The sequence below is a fragment of the Lepisosteus platostomus genome, chromosome 6, assembly GCF_059453375.1.
Source record: "Lepisosteus platostomus isolate fLepPlt1 chromosome 6, fLepPlt1.hap1, whole genome shotgun sequence".
Lineage (NCBI taxonomy): Eukaryota > Metazoa > Chordata > Actinopteri > Semionotiformes > Lepisosteidae > Lepisosteus > Lepisosteus platostomus.
In genome coordinates this window covers 64112320-64132671 of record NC_142616.1, presented here as the reverse complement: position 1 = coordinate 64132671, position 20352 = coordinate 64112320, and the positions used below count along the sequence as shown (strand labels likewise).

At 37.0% G+C, this 20352-nt stretch overlaps 1 protein-coding gene across 2 annotated transcripts in view; it reads left to right on the top strand.

The window, feature by feature from the left end:
• Positions 1 to 19647, top strand: part of nup210 (nucleoporin 210) — a 39968-nt gene extending 20321 nt beyond the window's left edge. For both annotated transcript variants that reach the window (XM_088636889.1, XM_088636890.1), the window contains 19 exons: positions 975 to 1102; positions 1335 to 1470; positions 1641 to 1703; positions 2256 to 2435; positions 2594 to 2674; positions 2942 to 3073; positions 4619 to 4777; positions 5912 to 6003; positions 6095 to 6269; positions 6489 to 6664; positions 8264 to 8484; positions 9151 to 9287; positions 13963 to 14083; positions 14777 to 14923; positions 15517 to 15767; positions 16761 to 16977; positions 17314 to 17436; positions 17535 to 17606; positions 18132 to 19647. In XM_088636889.1, the coding sequence (XP_088493015.1) occupies positions 975 to 1102; positions 1335 to 1470; positions 1641 to 1703; positions 2256 to 2435; positions 2594 to 2674; positions 2942 to 3073; positions 4619 to 4777; positions 5912 to 6003; positions 6095 to 6269; positions 6489 to 6664; positions 8264 to 8484; positions 9151 to 9287; positions 13963 to 14083; positions 14777 to 14923; positions 15517 to 15767; positions 16761 to 16977; positions 17314 to 17436; positions 17535 to 17606; positions 18132 to 18235 (2715 nt within the window). In that variant the 3' untranslated portion in view covers positions 18236 to 19647. The remainder of the gene's footprint in view (positions 1 to 974; positions 1103 to 1334; positions 1471 to 1640; positions 1704 to 2255; positions 2436 to 2593; positions 2675 to 2941; positions 3074 to 4618; positions 4778 to 5911; positions 6004 to 6094; positions 6270 to 6488; positions 6665 to 8263; positions 8485 to 9150; positions 9288 to 13962; positions 14084 to 14776; positions 14924 to 15516; positions 15768 to 16760; positions 16978 to 17313; positions 17437 to 17534; positions 17607 to 18131) is intronic.
• Positions 19648 to 20352: the final 705 nt, after the last annotated feature.

Genomic DNA, 20352 nt, shown 5'->3' with positions numbered 1-20352 from the left:
TGTCACTACGTTCTAAGAGAGAATCAAAAGGTCTAGATGCATTTTAATTGCATGTTCTTTTCCATATGCTTCTTGCTCCGTTGATCTTCTTGATCTGGTTCAGTACCGGATGTTATTAAAATTACACGCAATGCCCTCAGGATATTTACAAGAGTTGTATAATGAGCGAAAAAAATATGCAAGTGCAACTTACACATTTATTTAAGGTAATCTGCAGAAACAGTGTATACCGGGGCATTTTGCATAAAACTATCCAGTGACCATGTTATTGCTGTTCCACGAAGGTGCTGTTCCATATCTTTCCAATTGTAATGTTCCAATTTGCTGGTAGGAGCAGACAGAAACAGACTGATCACACTGGCTAATAAGACCATAGGCCCATGCAGTGCTTCATTGCTAGGTACCAATAAAAGGAACACTGAGTTATTCATGTCACATCCTCTCCACCTGGACTGGAGGGTATAAAATTGATGTCTGGTTATGCAATAAATTGTTGCCTACCCATGCTGCTCGTTCATATGCAGTTCCACTCTCTTAATGGGATCCCAGAAATAAAAAATATTGCCCAGTCACATTGAGCATCGGAACAACAGAGCAGTCCTGTTTTACAGCCAATAGATATGACCGGTCGGCTACGATTCATGGGTTTTGCCATTTAAAAACACATGAAACATGTCAAGACTTTGGGAAAAGCCACTGATCCTTTAAATATCTTGGTGAATGTCCACAATATAACTGTCGCTGTTCTCCCCATGTGTCAGACTGAAACGGCTTCTTTTTTCAATATTTGTTTTAGTGATTTAGAAAACCCAATTGCCCACTGGCTCTTACCATTATTGGGTTTCCATTTGCAAACTACCATAAACTGTATTTTAAATCTTCTGTATTGATTTCCTTCATGGTTATTTTATATGGCACAGGGCTCTGAGCTTAGCGTGTTTGATTGAGGTTCATGTGGATTTGTCTCACTGCAGGTAGAGATTGGAAAGTCGGTGAAAGCTTATGTTCGAGTCTTGGATGATAACAAGAAACCCTTCTTGGCTAAATATTTTCATTTCATGGATTTAAAACTAAAAGCTGCATCTCCGATAGTTTCTTTGTTGTAAGTATTTTCAAAAATTGCAAGATCTCTCACTTGAATATCCTCTTCGTATATACATGTTATATCTGTTGCTTTGTGCTGTTACTTGATATATTATAACTATACTACCTACATAATTGTAAAGAAATGTAGATATACAAATATTCTGATTATAAAGCAAATAGATAATGTTCATAGTCGCAGGTCAGTTTTTAGTAAAAAGAGGTTTCAGTGGGTACATCTTTTTTCCTAGGCCCCTTTCTGAATCTTCTGAAAACGACACGGCAACCTTTCTAGTCCAGGGCTTAACAATAGGACAGACGAGTCTGGCTGCTGTAGTCTTGGACAAAAGTGGAAAACGAATCAGTTCTGCACCACAGCAAATCGAAGTAAGTTTATTGCTTCTAATGAATCATGTAAGTACGCAGAGGGTCATGAAAAAGAGGTCAGTAAGTGAATGAGGTTAATCTGTTGGGGTATTACTAAATATAGTGTATATGGCTTTGCGTTTGTTGTGGATTTTTAATCCCAAAACATCTCGTGCTCTTCTGGGTTTTAGGTATTTCCACCTTTCAGACTGATACCAAGGAAAGTTACCCTGATTATTGGTGGAATGATGCAGGTAAGCTGTACTTAAATACTTATGGTATTTAAAGGTGGCAAGTAGCCTCCTGCTAGGCTGTGAATTTCTAGTGGTGGAGCTTGTATTTTACTTATGAACTGAATCTTTTGTCATAGTCATTCATCCATTTCTAATAGCTTTGCATGTTGCACAGGAACATTTCCTTCAGAGGCAAATGTTTTTAAAAGAGTGCATCGCTGAAATGCGATTCTTCAGTCCATCTTCACAGGCGTTATAGGCACTTATCTGTGAAGCCTTCAAAGTTCAATGAATCAGTTGTCTCAAGCTGTTTTAGTATTTCATGTTCTTTCTCCTGTTCTGAGACTCAAGCTTGGCTGATTTTACAGATGTGCATTAGAGCACTTTTCCTGGAAAGAACTTAACCTTTGTGATGTTACAGGACTTTCATACTACAGAGAAAAGGCAGATTAGTCGCAAATCAGTGTAGATGCTTTTTATTTTCAGGCGCTGTTTTTTTTCTATCCCTTTCATATCGATTTGTTTTACATTTATCTGCAACAGCTTGAAGGGGTGAATTTCTTTAATTTTCAGATTACATCTGAAGGAGGACCTCAGCCTCAGTCCCATATAATTTTTTCCATCGGGAATGAGAAGATTGCTTCAGTAAATAGCAATGGTCTCATCAGGGGGATTACTGTTGGAAATGTGACCGTGACTGGAGTGGTGCAAGCTGTAGATGCAGAAACTGGGAAGCTTGTTATTGTGTCTCAGGTAATTAACTATTTGCACACAAAGCCTCAGATATCTACGGTTGTCCACAATTTTTTTTAATTTGAATTTTTCGATTGTATCACATTTTAAAAAACACATTTTGTTTGAAATGTTGCTTTTTCTATGTGCGCTGTCTGAAGCTCGTGTTTTACCAACAGGATCAAGTACACGTGGAGGTTGTGCAGTTGAAGGCAGTTAGAATCCGTGCACCGATCACAAGAATGAAGACTGGTACCCAGGTAAATATTTGTCGGGAACATATGCAAAAGTCCAATTTCATTTTCAGTTGGTCCATTTTCCTCTTATTCATTGTTAACAAGTAATAATTGTGACTTCAAAACATCTATTGAACAATAGAAAAATATATTGTTTTAAAAATTCCTGTTTTATTTATTTAAATTGCTCTGATTTAAGCAGGTACGCGAAACTTGCTGTAATCTGAGGTGTTAGCCTGCTAATTTTGTCTCCTTTGGATTAAATGTTTTTTTAACATTGCTTATTTTTAGATGCCCGTGTATGTAATGGGAATAACCAGTAGCCAGACTCCATTTTCATTTGGGAATGCCCTTCCTGGCTTGACATTCCACTGGTCTGTCACAAAGAGGGACATTCTGGATATTCAGACTCGGCATTCTGAGGTATGTAGGTAGTTAGTTTGCACACTGAATGCTTCCCTCTAACATCTTTCATCCTTATAAGGATTAAGTAAACTTGGATTAAGGAAACCATGATTTTGAGATCCCCCTAAATTCCTCTGTCAAAAGTGTTCAATCAAGCTTTAATTTCTATTGAGGAAACATCCTGGTCCTTCAGGTAGAAATTGATTGCATGAAAGCTGAAGGTAAGAAGGTTTTCCTCCTGGGCAATAATTAATAAATGCTTGCAGGACTCAAAAGGGAGCACTCAAAGGTATGTTAACTGAAAGAAAGCAAAAACCACAGCTGTTACCTTTCAGCCTGCTCTTTTTTTGCATTTAAATGACCTGTAATTAGTTTTTGTTCATCATTTAAAAGCATGTCTGCGTGGTGGTGGATGACCAATGTGACACACTTTTCTGGACATGAAGCCAGGTCCTCTTTAACTACATTTAAATGATAGGTGGGCACCACTGTGTGTGGTTCATGATCTAATCAGATCATTTTCTTTGATGCCCGTTCAAATCAATGCAAATTAGATTTTGTTTGTACACATTTTAGAAGCACATGAAATCCATGACAAAGACTTGCATCAGCTGCTGTAAAAATGGGTTTATTTTGTCCCTTCATTACAACCCAGAACCTAGAAAAAAAACTTTCCTGCAAAAACCTATACACAGCTTCTCATTTAGCATCACAGCTTTTGTGTAAACTCTTTAAGTTCTTAAAGTTGACAATATTACCAGTGTTCTCTCTGGGTGTGATCTTTTTATACTGACAACTGATGTTTTCCTAACAGTGTTGGGCTTCCATCTCAATCCAGGGTATTCCAAAGCAGAATGATAGTAAAATATGGTCAGGAACAGCATTTTCCAAGAAGGCGTTTATCAAAACCTTTTGAGAGCGGCAAAAAGGATGACTTTCACAATGATGATTCATTTTTGTCAGTGTGTTTTGTTCTTTAAAGGAAGTAAGCTTGTTCTTTACAGTAAAATTTAAAGTGACATAGGAGCCAATGGTTGTCATATGGAGGCCGGATGAGAAATGTCTTTTTTAGTATGGAAATTTTGATGATGTCATTCTAGCCAAAGAGCATAGCTGTCAAGAGAAAATATGGTTTATATACTGTAGCTTTCTGTGCCTGAAACCTGAGGAAAAAAACACTTTTCGAAGGGTGGAAAAACATTGGGGAAAGATGATTGTATTTGCTTTAGAGCTTATTGGTCCATATTTATGAAGATGAATTGTAACAAACGAAAGTGCTGGAAGCTTTATTTAGCTTCATATGTTAATTAACCCTGGATTACAGTGGAATGTTTATGGATATTGTTTGCATAGATTTCCTTAGTACCTTGAAGAAGAATTGTTTAGAACAGATTTTTTTTTAACTTTCAGGTATAAGTTTCATTTTTGATTTTCAATTAATTTCAGGGAAACTGGCTTGGCTCCAAAAATTCTTTCTCAGACAGCTGTGAAAAGAGTTCATGATGCAACAAATGTGCATTTACCTCTCGGTTCTTATTTTTAATGTTTTCTGTTTTCTGGCAGGCATCTTTGCAGCTCCCAGCAGAAAACAATTTTGCTATGAATGTATATGGGAGGACAAAGGGAAGAACGGGCTTGAAAGTTGTGGTGAAAGCTGTCAGTCCTGCTTCTGGGCATTTGGAGGGCAATGTACCGGAGCTCTCTGACGAAATACAGATTCAGGTACTGATGTGTAGTTTTTACTTAAAAAAATATTTAGTAAAATATTTTTACTACATTTACTATTTACATTTTGCATAGTAAAGTGTTATGCAGCCAGCTATTGGTATTGTAGACTTATATGTGAGTGGGGAACGTTTTGGGCTAAAACAAAGACTCTCCTCTCCTGTAAGTTTTGAAATGTATGTGCCTGTGTGGTACAGTATGTCATAACTTTGAAGTACTTTTTTTAGTTCCCTCTGATAATATCAATCTGAAGTTTTATGGTTTTGTATCATTAAAAGACTATTCTTGAGAAGATAATTTTTTATACTATTGGTCTAGCAAAAGACACTGCACCTTAAAGTGTGTAATATGGAGAGGTCGTTAGTGGGGTTATCTTTTCTTTGTCTATGTTCATTTCTATTTTGCCTTTCTTTCTGTAGTTTATGGTCTTGTTTTTTTTTAAAGAGAATATAAGGCTCGTCTCTGTCCCAGAGGTATTCCTTCTCTAGATAAAAGGCGTTTTAGAAGGGTGAGGTTAAAGCCGATTCCAAATGAGTAGTCATGTACATCTACTTTGAGTTTATTTTAGACAGTGACCAATTACCTTGTGCCTTCATCAAAACTTTGCTTTAAAAAAGATTAGGCAGCGAGTCAAATTTTTCTGCAAAGTGAGATAACAGTCCTGCGTTTGAGTATTTGCAGACCTTATTAAACTGATGTTTTCTGCTCTGCTCAGCTCAATAATAAATCTTGGTCACTTTAAATAGCTATTTTTATGCAACCAGCATTAAAACTTTAGTAAAGAATTAAATGTACTCTTTCATTCATGAAGCTGTTTATCATTTGTGAGCTGTAAATAATAGAGTAGGCACATTTATTTTTGTTTTTAAAGCTGATGGTGGTGACAGCTAAATGTAAGGGACAATAACTCATTTTTTATTGTTAATATGCATCGGAGGATGATGGTTACTAGGGTTAGTGAACTGGAGCAGCAGTTATAATGTCTTGTTCAAGAATGTGCCGATTTGTTTTTACTTTCCCGAAACCTTTTATTTAAATTGCTCTAAGCTTGTTTTTTTAGTTGGAATCATCCTTCCAACCAATAGAGACATTAGTACTTTTAATTAGCGTCATTGTATTTTCTGCTTCAAGGTTTATGAAAAATTGCACTTGCTGAATCCAGAGCTTGAGGCTGAGGAGATACTGATGTCCCCAAACTCTGTACTAAAACTTCAGACTAACAGGTAACGAAAGTCTTAAATTTCAGTTTCCTGAAGGCTGACATTTGGAGAATTAAGATGCCTCTTTCACATCTTTCTTGTGGCTTGTTTCCAGGGATGGTGTCGGTGTTCTTACTTACCGTGTGCTGGACTGTCCCGACAAGGCAGTCTTAGTCCAGGTGGATGAGAAGGGCCTGCTCTCTTCGGGCTCGCTTACTGGCACGGCTTCACTAGAAGTGAATTCCCAGGAGACCTTTGGAGTCAATCAAACTATTATTGTTGCTGTGAAAGTAAGTCTTGTCATTTTTCAGATATACATCGGATTACTTTTGTGCAGAAAGTCAAGCCTTTGTATTAAACTACTTAGCTGCTCTTGTGTTCAGAAAGTACCAGCTTTGTGTGCTTTGATTTTAAGATTAGCCTGGAAAGCATACAGATCGTATTTACCATAATGAATTAAGTAGTATGGAAATGGTACAAATGTTCTGAATGAGATGCTTTTTTTGCAGGTGGTTCCTGTCTCATTCCTGAGGCTCAGTACCAGCCCAGTCTTGTACACTGCAAACAAAGAAACTCTCTCTGCCCTACCTTTGGGAACAACGCTTACTTTTACTGTTCACTTCCATGACAGCAGTGGGGATGTCTTCCATGCACAAAACTCTCTCCTTACATTTGCAACAAACAGGTACTGTAACTGTAACCCCCTGAAGATGTTCATCTGTGTTCTATAGCCTGTTCTCTTTATTGCTTCGGTGAACAGTGCATATAAGGGCACAGAGACGTCTCCCACTCAGTTCATTAAATTGGAATGATTTAGATCCGTTCAGCCTCTTGTTTTTCTACAGCTGAATGGATGGCGATTTGTGCACCCAAGATAACCTTTTAATTAGTTAGTCTTTTAAAATAGAAAAGGGAAAATTTAGCATTTCCCCCCAAGAGAAGGTTCCTCTTATGAATTTCTCCTTCTCTTGTGAAGGGAAAGGGAGGATTTCTCTCCCTATGATTTGAATTAAAATGAAGAGAATGTGAGCTTATCCACTCACCTGAGTTTTCCTTTTGTTCCATTTTTTATGTTTATATATATTATTTTTTAAAATATATTTTTTATTTTTAATGTTTATTAAAAGAAGGGCCCAGATGTGCGAAGAAGAATAAAATGAATGATCTTGATGGTACTCATTTATACAAGGCGTATAAGGGCTTCACTCTCGCTAATGGTTGCACTTTATTAGACAAAGATAGAACTCCTATAAATAAGTAAGTTAGAGATTGTTAAACTTGTAGCTAATCGGGTTTATAGGGTTCATGCAATAATTTGTAAGATGGTGCTTTCCTCATGATTTCGCACAGCAAGTGCCTTTCCACCTGAACGAACTAAATTAATGAAAGTAAGTGAAACACAGAAACATTATAGCATTTCTGTCCAGGGTACTAACTAGGAAACCTTTGATTCAGCCACAGACTAAATTGTTTCTATTACTTTGCTTGCAAGCAGCTGGCAGACCATTTGAAAGCTAATGGGGACTAAATAAGTGAGCTTGGGACACAGCAAGCAGCAGGGGAACACTTTAAAACTAGATTTTGAAAGTTGCAGGCCATGTATGACATTACTTTGCCCTTAACATTTACAGAGTGAAATTCCCACATACCGATTTGGTGTCTGTAAATGTGAAGAAAGTTAGACCACAGGAGATAACATGAACCCACCAGAGGGAGTTTTTAGCAATAACTGGACTATACAGTACATCTGCTGTTCCAGATGTAAAAGTTTATAGTCTGTTAGTTTTTTTTTAATGTACACTTTTGGCAACCAAAGGCAATGTTTTTGAGAGAAGCACATAGTGTAAACTCGCAGTTGTCCACGATTATTCATTGTGTAATCTCAGTTTAGAGGAGAGGTAGCTGCGTCATGGTGCCCTCCTTTGCCTTTAAGTTTATATAAAGAGGCAAGTGAATTCTGATTACGTTCATTGGGAATTCAGTTTGCATTAGGTTTTGGTGCACATGTACAATGTCATATATCACCTTTTCTTGTAAAGTGTTTATTAAGAATGCTGCTGCAGATGGTAAACTGGAAGTTCAGTCAACAGCTGTACAGAATCGTTATTGTACTTGTTTACCAGCCTTGTAAATTCTAAATTGCCTTCCAAGTGCTTTTATTTCAGTGTAGATCGTTGGCATTTTCCCGTTTACTGAGTGAAACAAAGCACATAAAGAAATCCACTTGGTCAGTGTGGATCGGCATTGACAGGTTATTGGTTGTTTTTTTTTTGCCCCCCTGTAGGGATGATCTTGTGCTGGTTGGGAAAGGACCAAGTAACAACACCTTTATTGTTCGAACTGTGAATGTGGGACTCACTTTGCTGGCTGTATGGGATACCGAGCAAACTGGAATAGCCGACTTCGTGGCTTTACCTGTCAGACACGTCATTCACCCTGAGGAGGCTGAAAGTCTGGTCGTCGGTGATGTTATCTGCTTTCACACTCCTCTTGTGAGTCAAGAAGGTGGGTAATCGCAGCCTCCAATGCTCAGAAATTAAGTCGAAACTTGAAACTTTAAAAATTTTAGAAGGCTTCTTTTAATTGGACTTCATTGAAATCCGACTTCATATGTTTGTCAGCAAAATGCGTTTTATTGAGTGCTTTCAGATTTTCCGGAATAAGTGTTTGAGGTTCTAGAGAGCATTTATATACTTGATTGGTTTACCTCTGCCCCACTGCCTCGTGTAATTCTCTGAAAGAATTGGTTTCTGTGAACCCCATTAATCCAAAGCAAGATACTCTTAAACGTCTACTGCGTAAATGTTCTCAAATAATAAATCCAAGTAGACAAGCTATTTATCTTTGTTAGGTAACATAATAGCAGAACAAGACGCTCTTTAAGGTGTTTAGTCTTTTGTGGGTTGCCATCCTAATTAAAACATTGAGAGTCATCTCCTAATACTATATAATACATTTATGTGAATTAGTAGCTTTTAGGACACATTTTGTTGAAAACGATCATGCTAATGAATAGAACTCAATAGCTGTATATATGTTAAGTGTTCTTAAATTTTACATTTAAACATTGGTTGATAAGCATTTTAAGATGCTGATTTTTTTTTTGGACTAGACAGTTTGATAATTGTCTAGCTTTACTTATTGTACTCATTGAAACATCTTTGATCTTAGGAGTTTCTGGCACATGGAGTTCCTCATCTGGAAGTATCCTCCAAGTTGATGCAAAGACAGGCACAGCAGTTGCAAGAGATTCAGGATCTGTCACTGTGTATTATGAAATTCCTGGCCAGCTGAAAACCTATAGAGAGGTAATTCTCTACTCTTCCTTCTCATCTGGTAATATAAAGAACAAAGGTACTGTAACAAAGCTTTTTAATCCCAAGAAGCAAACTTGTATTGACCATAAGATACTCTGGTACTATGTGATACAATGTGGATTACTAGCATTTAGTGCCTTAGTGAACCTTCTGCGGGTGCAGAACATTTCTTTCATGTGTAAAACTTTTGTCAGTCTTTAATTTGAAATAAAGACCCTGAGCCAATGAGGAAATGAGAACTGCAGCCAATAACTTCATTTGTTTTAAAAGAGGCAGGCAAGGTATTCCAACATTCCTAACTCACTAAAGAGCTGCAGTGTGGTGCTCCAAGTTTTCAAAGTTTATGGTTCATATCCAGAAACATTCCTGAAAGGTTCGGGAAGATTTTATTTTCATGAAACTCAGATCAGTAGCATTTTAAGGTCATCCTGTTCCAGTTATTAAATTTTCTCCAAGTCCTTTTTTTTAACCGGTTAAAACAGATTATTTAAATGTGTTAGTTAACTCCTGTATATATATCTGAATTGGGTTGATTATGTGCAAGTCCACTGGCCAAAAACAGCATGGAACGTTTTACTTTTTCTGATGGTATGCAATGTTTACTATTTAGCCATGCATCTTCATATTGGATGCTCTGTAATAGCAGCCAGATCCGTTATATTTCTTCCTTTAAAATGTAGAAAAATACTGTTCCAAAGCTTAGCCATCTTATACAGCGGTAAGGTAGTGGATCACTATTTTGATTCGTGTCTGAGTAGCTCTTGAAACTGTTATTTAATGCCTTGGCGCAGTTTTGGTTCGTTAGATACATAACCTTGCCCTGACTCTTTTGCACAGAGAGCTTCATGGTCAATTATGCCATGGAAGGACGTCCCAGGTTGTTTTCTAAAATGTTTACAAACCCATTGCGTACACCAGCAGGACTGAGTACTCCAACTGTCTATGCTTTCGTCAGAATGCTTCACACATCTCATGACTGGTTTCGTACAGTTGCATGCATCTCCTCTTTTGCCTTCAACAAAATATTGCACTATCAACTGCTATAGAAAATACATTAGCTGCTTTGTAGTCTTACATCTGCTAATCGTAGCACTCTGTGCCATCAAGAAAATGCAGTCTTTCATATGTCGTTGGAAAGTGGACATTCTTTCACATGGGGAATCATTTTGTCTTTGTTGGGAAACCGTTGAACGTGTTTTCAGCTGCTTTCATCTAAAATTCTTTTAAATACATCAGCCAGTGGCTTACTGAAAGGAAACCTAGTAAGTAGACAAGGCTATTACTTGCAAATAACAAATGAAATAAAGGCCAGCGATTTGCATTATTTAATTTTTCATAGCCTGCATTAGTATTTTCTTTTCTGTCAGTGTTTTGTGGGTTGTGTTGTCAAAGTGATGCTTAATATTTGTGAAACCACACTCTTTGCAACGTACAATGCATAGCTCTGTTAATCTGCCTGGCTGCTTGAATATCTTATCAATTATATATATTTTGCTTTGAAACTTTTGGCAAGAACCCTGTCTGGGTGCAGTCCAAGTTTTGATCTTTCAGAGACCTATCAAGCTAAAACAAATATTTTGACCTCTCTAAAGATGGCAGAAGAGGTGCACAACTCACCAGTGGTTCTCATTAGTTTTTTCTTACTTTCACACCCATGATACTCAGAATGCTAATATGGGTGATCATAAGTGGTTAATAGAAGGTGGATCAAAAACCTTGGCTATTACTGGTATAAACTAAAATATGCAAATATGCAAATGAAAAGAACTCCAGCTGAGGTATTCATTGATTCAATAATGCTGTTTAATTTTAGCAAGAGAATATACACACTTGCTCATCCATGTTGTTAATTAAGATAAATCTTAAAATACACGAATAACATGTTATTTTCTTCCATTAAATCATTTTTTCTAACAGTGGAAGAGTCTTTATGAGATATCCACACACCTTAAAATTAAAGGATTAAGTTCTCCATTTACAACTGTAAACAGCTACCATTTATTATTTTTGCTGACTTCTTCGTACATTTTTCAAACAGACTGTGCTGATGTCTGAGGCTGCTACTGGATCAGTAAGAAATGAGTGGTGACAATAAGAAACATATTGGTGGTCTCATTTTCTTTACCTTCCTCATTTTAGAGAGCAAATGTACTGAATGTACTCACTTATTGAACACCTTATTGAACACTAGTCAATTTTTCTAGCAGGTTTTTTTCCCCACTGTCACTTTTATTTAGTGGTCCTTCAATGCAAGTTTGTCTTTAGATCTTTCAGTTGTTTCTGTTTATTCTGAGTTTAGTACTTAAACAAGTATGTCACTTGCGTGAATAATGACGCTGCATGTTTTCAACAAAAATAGGATACCTACTACTATTGACTTTGGTATGGATACCATATCTGTTCCAGCCTGAAGCTAGTTTGAGCAAAAGAGTACAACATTTCCTGAATATACTGCAAGTGAATTATTCCTGCATTGTTTTCAGAAGAGGTCATTGATGGGAGGTAAAATGTTTAGCAGACTGTTCTAGTGACAGAACAATTACATGGCTATAGGAATTTAATTTCTGTATTTAGTGATAACAGAACTAAATTGTATATATTGTTCAATAATGGAGTTTATCAAAATAAATACCACATAAGCAATGAGCAAAGGATCCCTGTAAAAATACAATGTTAAAATGTTTAAAGTGTAAAAGACTCAGAAATCCTCTTATATGGAAGTGTGCCTCACCGTACAAGTCATCATTGATTCTTTGAAGCTTTAAATCCCATTCTTGAGGATAGCCAATCCTTGGCATTCTCTTTAAAAAATAACTCTAGCTGCTCAGTGATAGGAGTGCGAGTTAAACAGATTTATCAACCGATCTGCTTTTTCTGGGGGAGAGGGGTGTTTACTTTAAAGCTTATGAAATCTTTATGATTTGCAGTACTGGACAGAATTATTTCTTTTGCTATTCATGGAACAGCTGTTGTGCTCTGAGCCACTGCACTGTTCCCCAATCCTCTCATGAGCAGTGCCACAGCAGTCTCTGCTCATACAAAGCTGTTTCTTTTATTTAACTGAGAGCTTTATGCCAAGAAAATGATCCAGATTTGAGCACAAAAATTGTAGATTTGATGACTCATGCTCAAATGTACAAATTTGTCTTTAGCATTCAACCCTTCTCGCGCTAAAATGCTTTTTATTTGGTTGGGCCTGCAATTTGATTTTATTCCTCAATGTGAATTAAAAAAGTGCTAGTTTTGTGTCAGTTTTAATTAGTTTGGTATTACTGTTTAATTACAGTATTATTACAGTTTTATACATTATGAATATCGAATACTGATATACATTAGCCCTCACTTTCTGTAGTGCCTGTAGTGCATCTTTTGGCATTGGTCGTTCTACACCATGTACCAGGACAATCTTTGTATTGCGGCAGGACATTGGTACACATCTTAATCAGGCATGAACAACAGGCTAAGGACTGTTTTAAGGGGATGGCTGTATATATACAGTAGGGAATTTACATCTGAAATAAAAAGATTCCCAACTGTGCAGAGGGTTGTGACAAGGGCGCCTGAACTGTGAAGACAAAATGTGCATTTTTGCACACCAATAACATGTAAAATACAGTGTAATGGGTTTTTATGCCATTGGTCTCGTGAACTTTTAGCTGAACTCAACCATGAAAAATACATTAACAGTTAGTACTAGTTTGAGTTTAGTTTTCTTAATGGACTCATAAACATGAAGAACCATAATTCATTTTACGTCCGACTCAATGGACAGCTTTCTAAACAGGCATTGAACAGACATAATTTCATCAGTAAATGATCACGTTGCTGTCTGTACTAACCTTTCTAATAATTCTATGTGAGGACTTAAAACGGTAAGATTGATAATCAGTAGCTTTGTTTTCTTTTTCTTTTTTTTTTTAGAAATTAGATTTTGACTCTTGTGCAGTAATTCTTCCAGGAAGCTAAAGTAAATACCGCTAACATCAATGTACTGTATTACTGCATTTCAAAAAAGTTTCCACTAGCCATTCTTGGGAAAAAATAATTTAAATTATCACAGTACTTGGAGTATTAAATGTACCTCGGTGCATGAGACAAATACAGAGTTTTCAATACAGAAATGACCCAGACTTCTTGATAAGTCACATATCACCATCTGGTTTGTCTTAGGCTCTATAGATTTACCATATTGGTGCAGTAGAATCCCAAATTTCAAACAAGGTCCTGATGGATAAATTAAAATAAATTACGATGGAGGTGATGTTCATGAATGCCCTAATGTACATTACTGAAAACATTGTAATGGGAAAGTTTAGAGATTTAAGATTTAAATAACTTAGCTAGGTTTGTACCTGTTATATACCAAATGAATTGCTACTTCTTGCTTACTAGGCCTGAAATCTAAAAGCTACAGATCTCAAGTTATTACCATACAGATTTATGAACCTGTTTGAATCTTGTCAATTACACTCATTTCAGAACAGGCGTGTCATTAAAACATTAACTGAAACAGAAGCCCGACCTTTTTTTTTAATCCTATGGGCTGTGTTTCCTACATTTTCCCTTGAATATATTGAATATTGAGCCTATTTCAGGCTCCGTTTCCCTGTGTAAAAGCCCCCCGATCATGCTGTTCTTATACAGTCCTTGTTGCTCTGATTTTAAGGTGGTGATTACCAGTGCCAGAAGGACAACTATAATGACACACACTGGAGTAAAGAACACTGGAGGAGAGATGGATTCCAGGGTACTAGTTACCACACGAGAAACTGGCACCAATCTAATAGGTAGGATATTATGAAATTAATCATTTGTTGAAGCATGTGTAAAGAGCACTTACATTATGTGGAGAACATGATTATAGCTCTGCAGTCTAATAAATGTGATGTATACAGAGTTCTTAATTTTCACTTATTGCAATGTTTTCACTACATGGTTATTTTTCATGATCTGCCTGTATTAAAATGACTTCTGAGTGCATCTAGTCAAAGCGTTAAGTGTTACGTTTTCAACCAAATTCAACTTGTATCTTTTAAGATTTATTAATGCAAATATGCATTTGTGATGTGTTGTATGAATTGGCATTGCTTTTTATAGGATTATTTTTTTTATCAAATTCAGTTTTTTTTTTCATATTACCTACCGTTTGTAACGAGTGCCTGTTTTCTGTAATGGGATCTGAAGCAGGTTGGAAACCATCTCTTACTTTGTTTTAGTCCATTGAGTTAAAATCTAGAAGACATTGAGGACTAGAAAGTATTGAACAGATTTAGTCTTATCAGATCACCTAGGAATGCTTTCCACTTGCATGGCACTCAGTAGTGTCAGTATCGGCAGTGTGTGCTGAAATGTCCTCATTTGAAAAATCAACGCTGGCTATTAATGTGTTGCAATCAAAAGAAAGCGAAGCGCACCTTGATTTTTTTGTTAGATACATGTTCATTGATTCTTTACAATTGTTTTTTTTTTTTCCCGTTTAGGGCTCTGTTCATCGACTCAGCTTGAAGCTATCAGCGAGTTACACCCAGAGTCAAGCATCAGCTGTCAGCTCCAGTTCAGCAGTGATGCAGTTGACTTCCCTGCACATGACGTGTTTGTCATAAGAACAGGATTTGATCCAAATACAGGTACGGATGTCTGGAATAACTGTGGGAGGAGTAATGTGCAAAGAGATGTATGGGCAATATCTGAAGAGCTGTATTCGCGTATATATGGGTGTAAGGACTGATTCACAATGTCATTACAGGTCTTTTCAATAAGTTTCATTTTGATCTTTGATCAATCGAGATTTATTGTTGAGGCGATAAGATTTTGCATTGAGTAAAGTTTTGTGATACTTATGAATGTATTGAAACATTGTATGCTTTTCTTCTTGGCTAGTGATCTAATTTGCTTATGTACTTTATACTTATAATAACAGTTATAGTGAAGTGTTTGTAGGTATCTAGTTCTTCACTCCATTTGTTAATAAAAAAAAAAGCTGCCTGAGACTGCTGACTGGTGAAGTAAAACCCATTTGGATCTTGAAAGTTTTGTGAGAAGGCATTAAAAATCAGGAGGGGTGAGAATGGGGGGGGGGGGGAATATGAGTAATTATTGTGCAGCTTGTGAATGTATTTTAATTAAAAGTAGATGAGGCACTTGAGTAAATTATACACTAACTATTAAAGGCTTAAATGATTTTTAACTGAACCTTATATAACTGTTTTGAACGTTCTAGGTTTTTACTCGTGCTCAATGAACGTGCAGCACTTGAATGACCAGCAGTTGAAGGTCCTGAGTACCACAAGAACAGGAGTGGTGGTGAAAGTGGGCATTCAGGGAAGCCATTTCTCAGGGGAACAAGATAGCGCGGAGTTACCCATTAATCCTGGCTTCTATGCTGATCAGAATGAGATCCTCTTGAGCGACCAGCACTTCTCCACCGATCTGACGGTTTACGGAGCCCTGGACATCCTGAGCCACCTGGAGGTGAGGCATTAGCACTCAGGAACGGTTGAATTATCTGGCAACCTCTTTCGCTTTTCACCATAGGATGAGAAGGCGTTGCATAATTACAGCTGATCAAGAAACATTCCCTTGTAACAGAATCCTCCTCAGAATCATTTGTGTTCCACCAAATCGTGTAGATACTGATGGGTTTGTCTAGGTTTTAGAATTATTTCTCTACAGATACAGTATGGTCACACAGTTCTACAGAAAACTCCACATCTGCCAAATTCCCAAGGAGGGGAAGTAGCCTCTGTCAGTATTTCAGACACACTAAAGATTTTAGACTTAACAGAATGTTTTTCTATTGTTCCAGAAGCTGTGAGGACAAATACCAGTATTTAAGATACTAATGCAACTGGCTAACTGAATATGAAAAGGCAACTGATTGTATGAATGTCAAGGCATTCAATACAAAACCATAGAGAACTGAATTATAGCAGCTTCCTCAATATATAATAGTCATGATTACTTTGAAATCCTCGATACAGAAGTGGTTTGATGTTTAGCATGAGAATTATTTGTTTTTGGTTCTTGTTTCTTTTCTGTTTACTGACCTTTAAAGCTGTAATCAGCCATCATTTAGCCATCTGCATTTCCTGTCTAAAGCTGTGATTTCTATTAATAGTAAAGTACTGAAGTATTCTTGTGACTCACGTCTTGTCACATTTTTGCGTAATTTCAATTGATTAAAATGTGCGAAATTTGTTTCCTTCTATTTGAACTGTTAAAAATAAACCCACAAAGAGACTGGTAGAACTCATGGCTTTTTTATTTCCTAATTTTTTGCTGTTTTGTGTACTTCTTTGCCAACAGTAATAGGCTGATTCAAGCTGTGATGTGAACAGATATATACTTGACTATAATTGATAACTGTGTAGATCTATTTGAAGGTGGGCAGATCAGAAAACATCCTAAAGCAAAGAGCCTTGTGTAATGTTAGAAAAGTGTAATGAAGGTGTGCATCCTCTTCAGGTAACATCTAGCACCCCTGTCATCGTTATCAACAAGAAGGAGGTCTCGGATGGGTTTCCCAGCTTTGTGAAGTTCACCGTCAGCATTTCTGACCCAAGGCTAATCACTCAGGGAGCCATGTCAGCAAGAATCTCCATATCTAGCCCACTTAATGACCAGTCCATCATTATTCCTGTAACTGCAATCCATGTAACTGATAGAAGCACTGCAATGCAAGGTAGGTTTTAATTTAATTAGTCGTAGGTGCTGTTCGCATATTTCAGATCAATTGTATTTTAAAATGCTTGCAAAGAGCTGATAATGAACACCATGAATACTGTAAAGTAATTGTTCTAATACCATACGTAAATGTTAATGTGGGGGAAATACTGGGGGTTTTGTTTAGCTAGTCACTTCCAACAGTTGACCGTTAAAACGTTCATTAAATTAAAACCAGATATCGGACTGCACCTTAATTGGGAGTACTGCACAGAAAATGTGTAAGTTTAAAGTGCAAACAAGTCTAGGTAGTCTGAACTCCTTTTCATCAGCGATGCCTTGTCCTGTGTTGCAGCTGGATCCACTGTGTCCAGTTCCTGGGAGGGAGCTGGGTTCTTCCAGTGGCTCATCAACTCCTATCAAGTGATGTTCTTCACTCTTTTTGCACTTTTGGCCGGCACTGCTATAATTATCATTGGTAAGTGCTTGTTTATTGCAATGTATTTATCACTTATATCCGTTACAGTGATTGCTATGGGGCTGCTCATCTAAAGTATCCATTTATTCTTTGTACAGCCTGCCATGCATTCCTGTCACCAAAGGAGCAGGTTTATCATCCAGCATTTATAAGGACCCCTACATCACCAGGTATGGTATAGAAGACATTGATTATTTCGTTCATGGATTCTGAAATGTAGGGTGCATTTTCATACTATTGTTTTTGTAAAAGATACCCTAAAGGAGAGCAGTGTGTAATACATCCATTGCAGTTGATTTTCTTTTTAAGCATAGAATAGGTGAGTGACTGTTTTCATACATCCAGGGTTTTGCTCTCTCAGTCCCGTTTTGTGATGTTAAATCACAGTTGTGGAAACGGAAGGTTACTAAGCCAGCCTTTCGAAAATAGGGCTTCTATAAGACACTTGTGCTGAGGCACAAAACAGGTTCTTCATCACAAAAGGACACTGTACCTGCTTTCTGAGTTAAGTGAAGGATCGAGCACCAGTGTAATCGGGCAACTGCCACTTCGACAAATGTGTTCAAATAACAGACTTTCAGCTTGAGTGGAGTTATTGTTGTCCACCTTTTCATCTGTGCACACAAATTGCTTTACACCAAATAGTTACGCCTCCCAGTATTTTGTATTAACACTTGTTGCATGTGTCTTTTTAGGGTATGCCTCTCCTCCGCTAAGCCCTTTCAGTGGCAAAGTACCAGCTGACTTGAGGGGCAGTCCTAAACTCCGACTCTTTTCTCCTGACTATAATTCCCGTTAGGATTTAGAACAATGCAATGCAAAGCACAGAGGACATTAAACCACCACCTAAAATAACGTGCCTTTCCTATACAATTTGAGACATCGGGATATTACTTTAAGGATGATTTTGTATTTCTTTCCACATTTTAAGATCAAAATAGGGTGTTGGGGATGTGAAAAAAATGGTATGTTTTGTGTTGTACATGCTTGAAATCCCGTCCTGTTTTTTTTTTTAATTTTACAGTATATATCGTGTTTATTTGATTTTATTTGTATTTTCTTGTTGCTTGTTTGCAGTGTTAGACTTTTAAAAAAACACTTTGACTTAAAACTGAGGTACCTGGATTTCGCGATAATGTAATTCTTGCTTTGTGTGTTTTTGAAGCTACTGCATTCTGACCTGTGATTCTAACAGAAAAAGGAAAATTCACCTTGTGAAAAAGTTTTAAATTGAAGAAAATGTTAGTTGTGGTAAAGCTCAGGAATGTGATACGCTGATGTCCAGCATGGCACAGTAAGTGCAGGCTTTAGATACAGGCACTCCAGGAAAAAGTAGTATGAAATTTGACTTGGTGTGTTTTGTTTTTGCAATGCTGTTAATTTCTATAGCAATACAGCAATTTAAATGTGAATGCTTAATTCCTTCATTTGAGCAGCTCACCTTAATCTATTTAATCTTTTCTTATTGACGTAAAATATCAGTTGAGATAAAAGCAAAGACTGAATTATTTTGTGTGTTAAAAATCAAGACAAAATCAAAGTACTATTTTTATGTCGGTGTTTAATGCACCATAACCTATAAGAGAGTTGCCTGACGAAAGTACAGTAAATGTATTGAATGCCTTAATACCTCGTTAATGTATGAGCCTAAAGCTTTAGCTGTCTGTCCTGTGAAATCTGGTAATGTGAAAAGGTTTTACTGTGAGTCCTTCCTATGCAGCTTACCTTTCTGTGTTAAAGTCATCCACTGGATATAACTAATAAAGGTGAATGATTAGTGTGAAAGACACTGTTCTTGAAAAAAGTATGAAGAAACCAGTTGGCTGTTCATATGATTATTTTTGGTGAAGTTCAAACTGAGTCTGTTTTAATTAAGCTTAAAAGTACCTGCCAAGACTGCAATGCCAATTTTAAGTATTTAGAGATCTAGGAAAGAATTTCTATTTTTGTTATCTGCAGAGTTTAAAAAGTTTGTAACTTGTCTTCATTTTGCATTTTTAGGAGTGTTGACTTATATGATGCCTTATGAACAGCTCTGTGTGTAAAGCATGTTAAAGTTTGACCGCTTTTTTTTGCTAGACGAATTGTTTTGAAGGTCATGACTTATTTTCCATTTTAAATAAAAGCTGTTGAGAAAGTTGTAAACCCATAAAGCTAAAAGTAAATTGTCAAGCTTTTGTATTTCTCATGTAATAAATTTGTTTTTGTAAACTTGATGTCTTGGACATTTATTCATACAGGGATGTTTCATTGTGGTGTAGCAGAGTTGAAGTATTTACTGGACTCTTTACCAAGCAAAAATATTACTGTAGACATCCATGCAGGCACCCTTGCAGTCAAAAGTTAGACTATTTTAGAGTCCATGTGCAGTCTTTTTCCAAAACATCCTTTTTATCAGTTTCTGCAGTGTCAGACATTTTAATAAGGATTTGTTCCCTGTGCAGATTACAGTATTTAGCACGTCTTTCTTTTTGCATCAAAGACACTTTCAATGTGAACTTTGTGGTTAAAATTAAATTGTCCGAAAAACCACTAGAGGATCATGAACAAAACCAGCTGCACAGACCGTAGAAATATGCCGACTGAATGCTTTGCCTTTCTTTAAGAGCTTCAGATTATTTTCACTGGTAGGGGATCTTTCTCAGAGCAAAATTCAAGCTTGATTTATGCTATCAGCCAGCTGTGAGTGGGATTCTTACTGAGTGAGTGAGTGGGATGCCAGCATCACCCTGCAACTCACAACTGGCAGCCCACTGAAGCTCAGCAGGTGTGAACCCGGCCAGTACCTGGATGGGAGACCTCCTGGGAAATCAAAGGTTGCTGCTGGAAGTGTTAGTGGGGCCAGTAAGGGGCGCTCACCCTGCAGTCAGTGTGGGTCCGAATACTCCCAGTATAGTGAGGAGGACACTATACTGC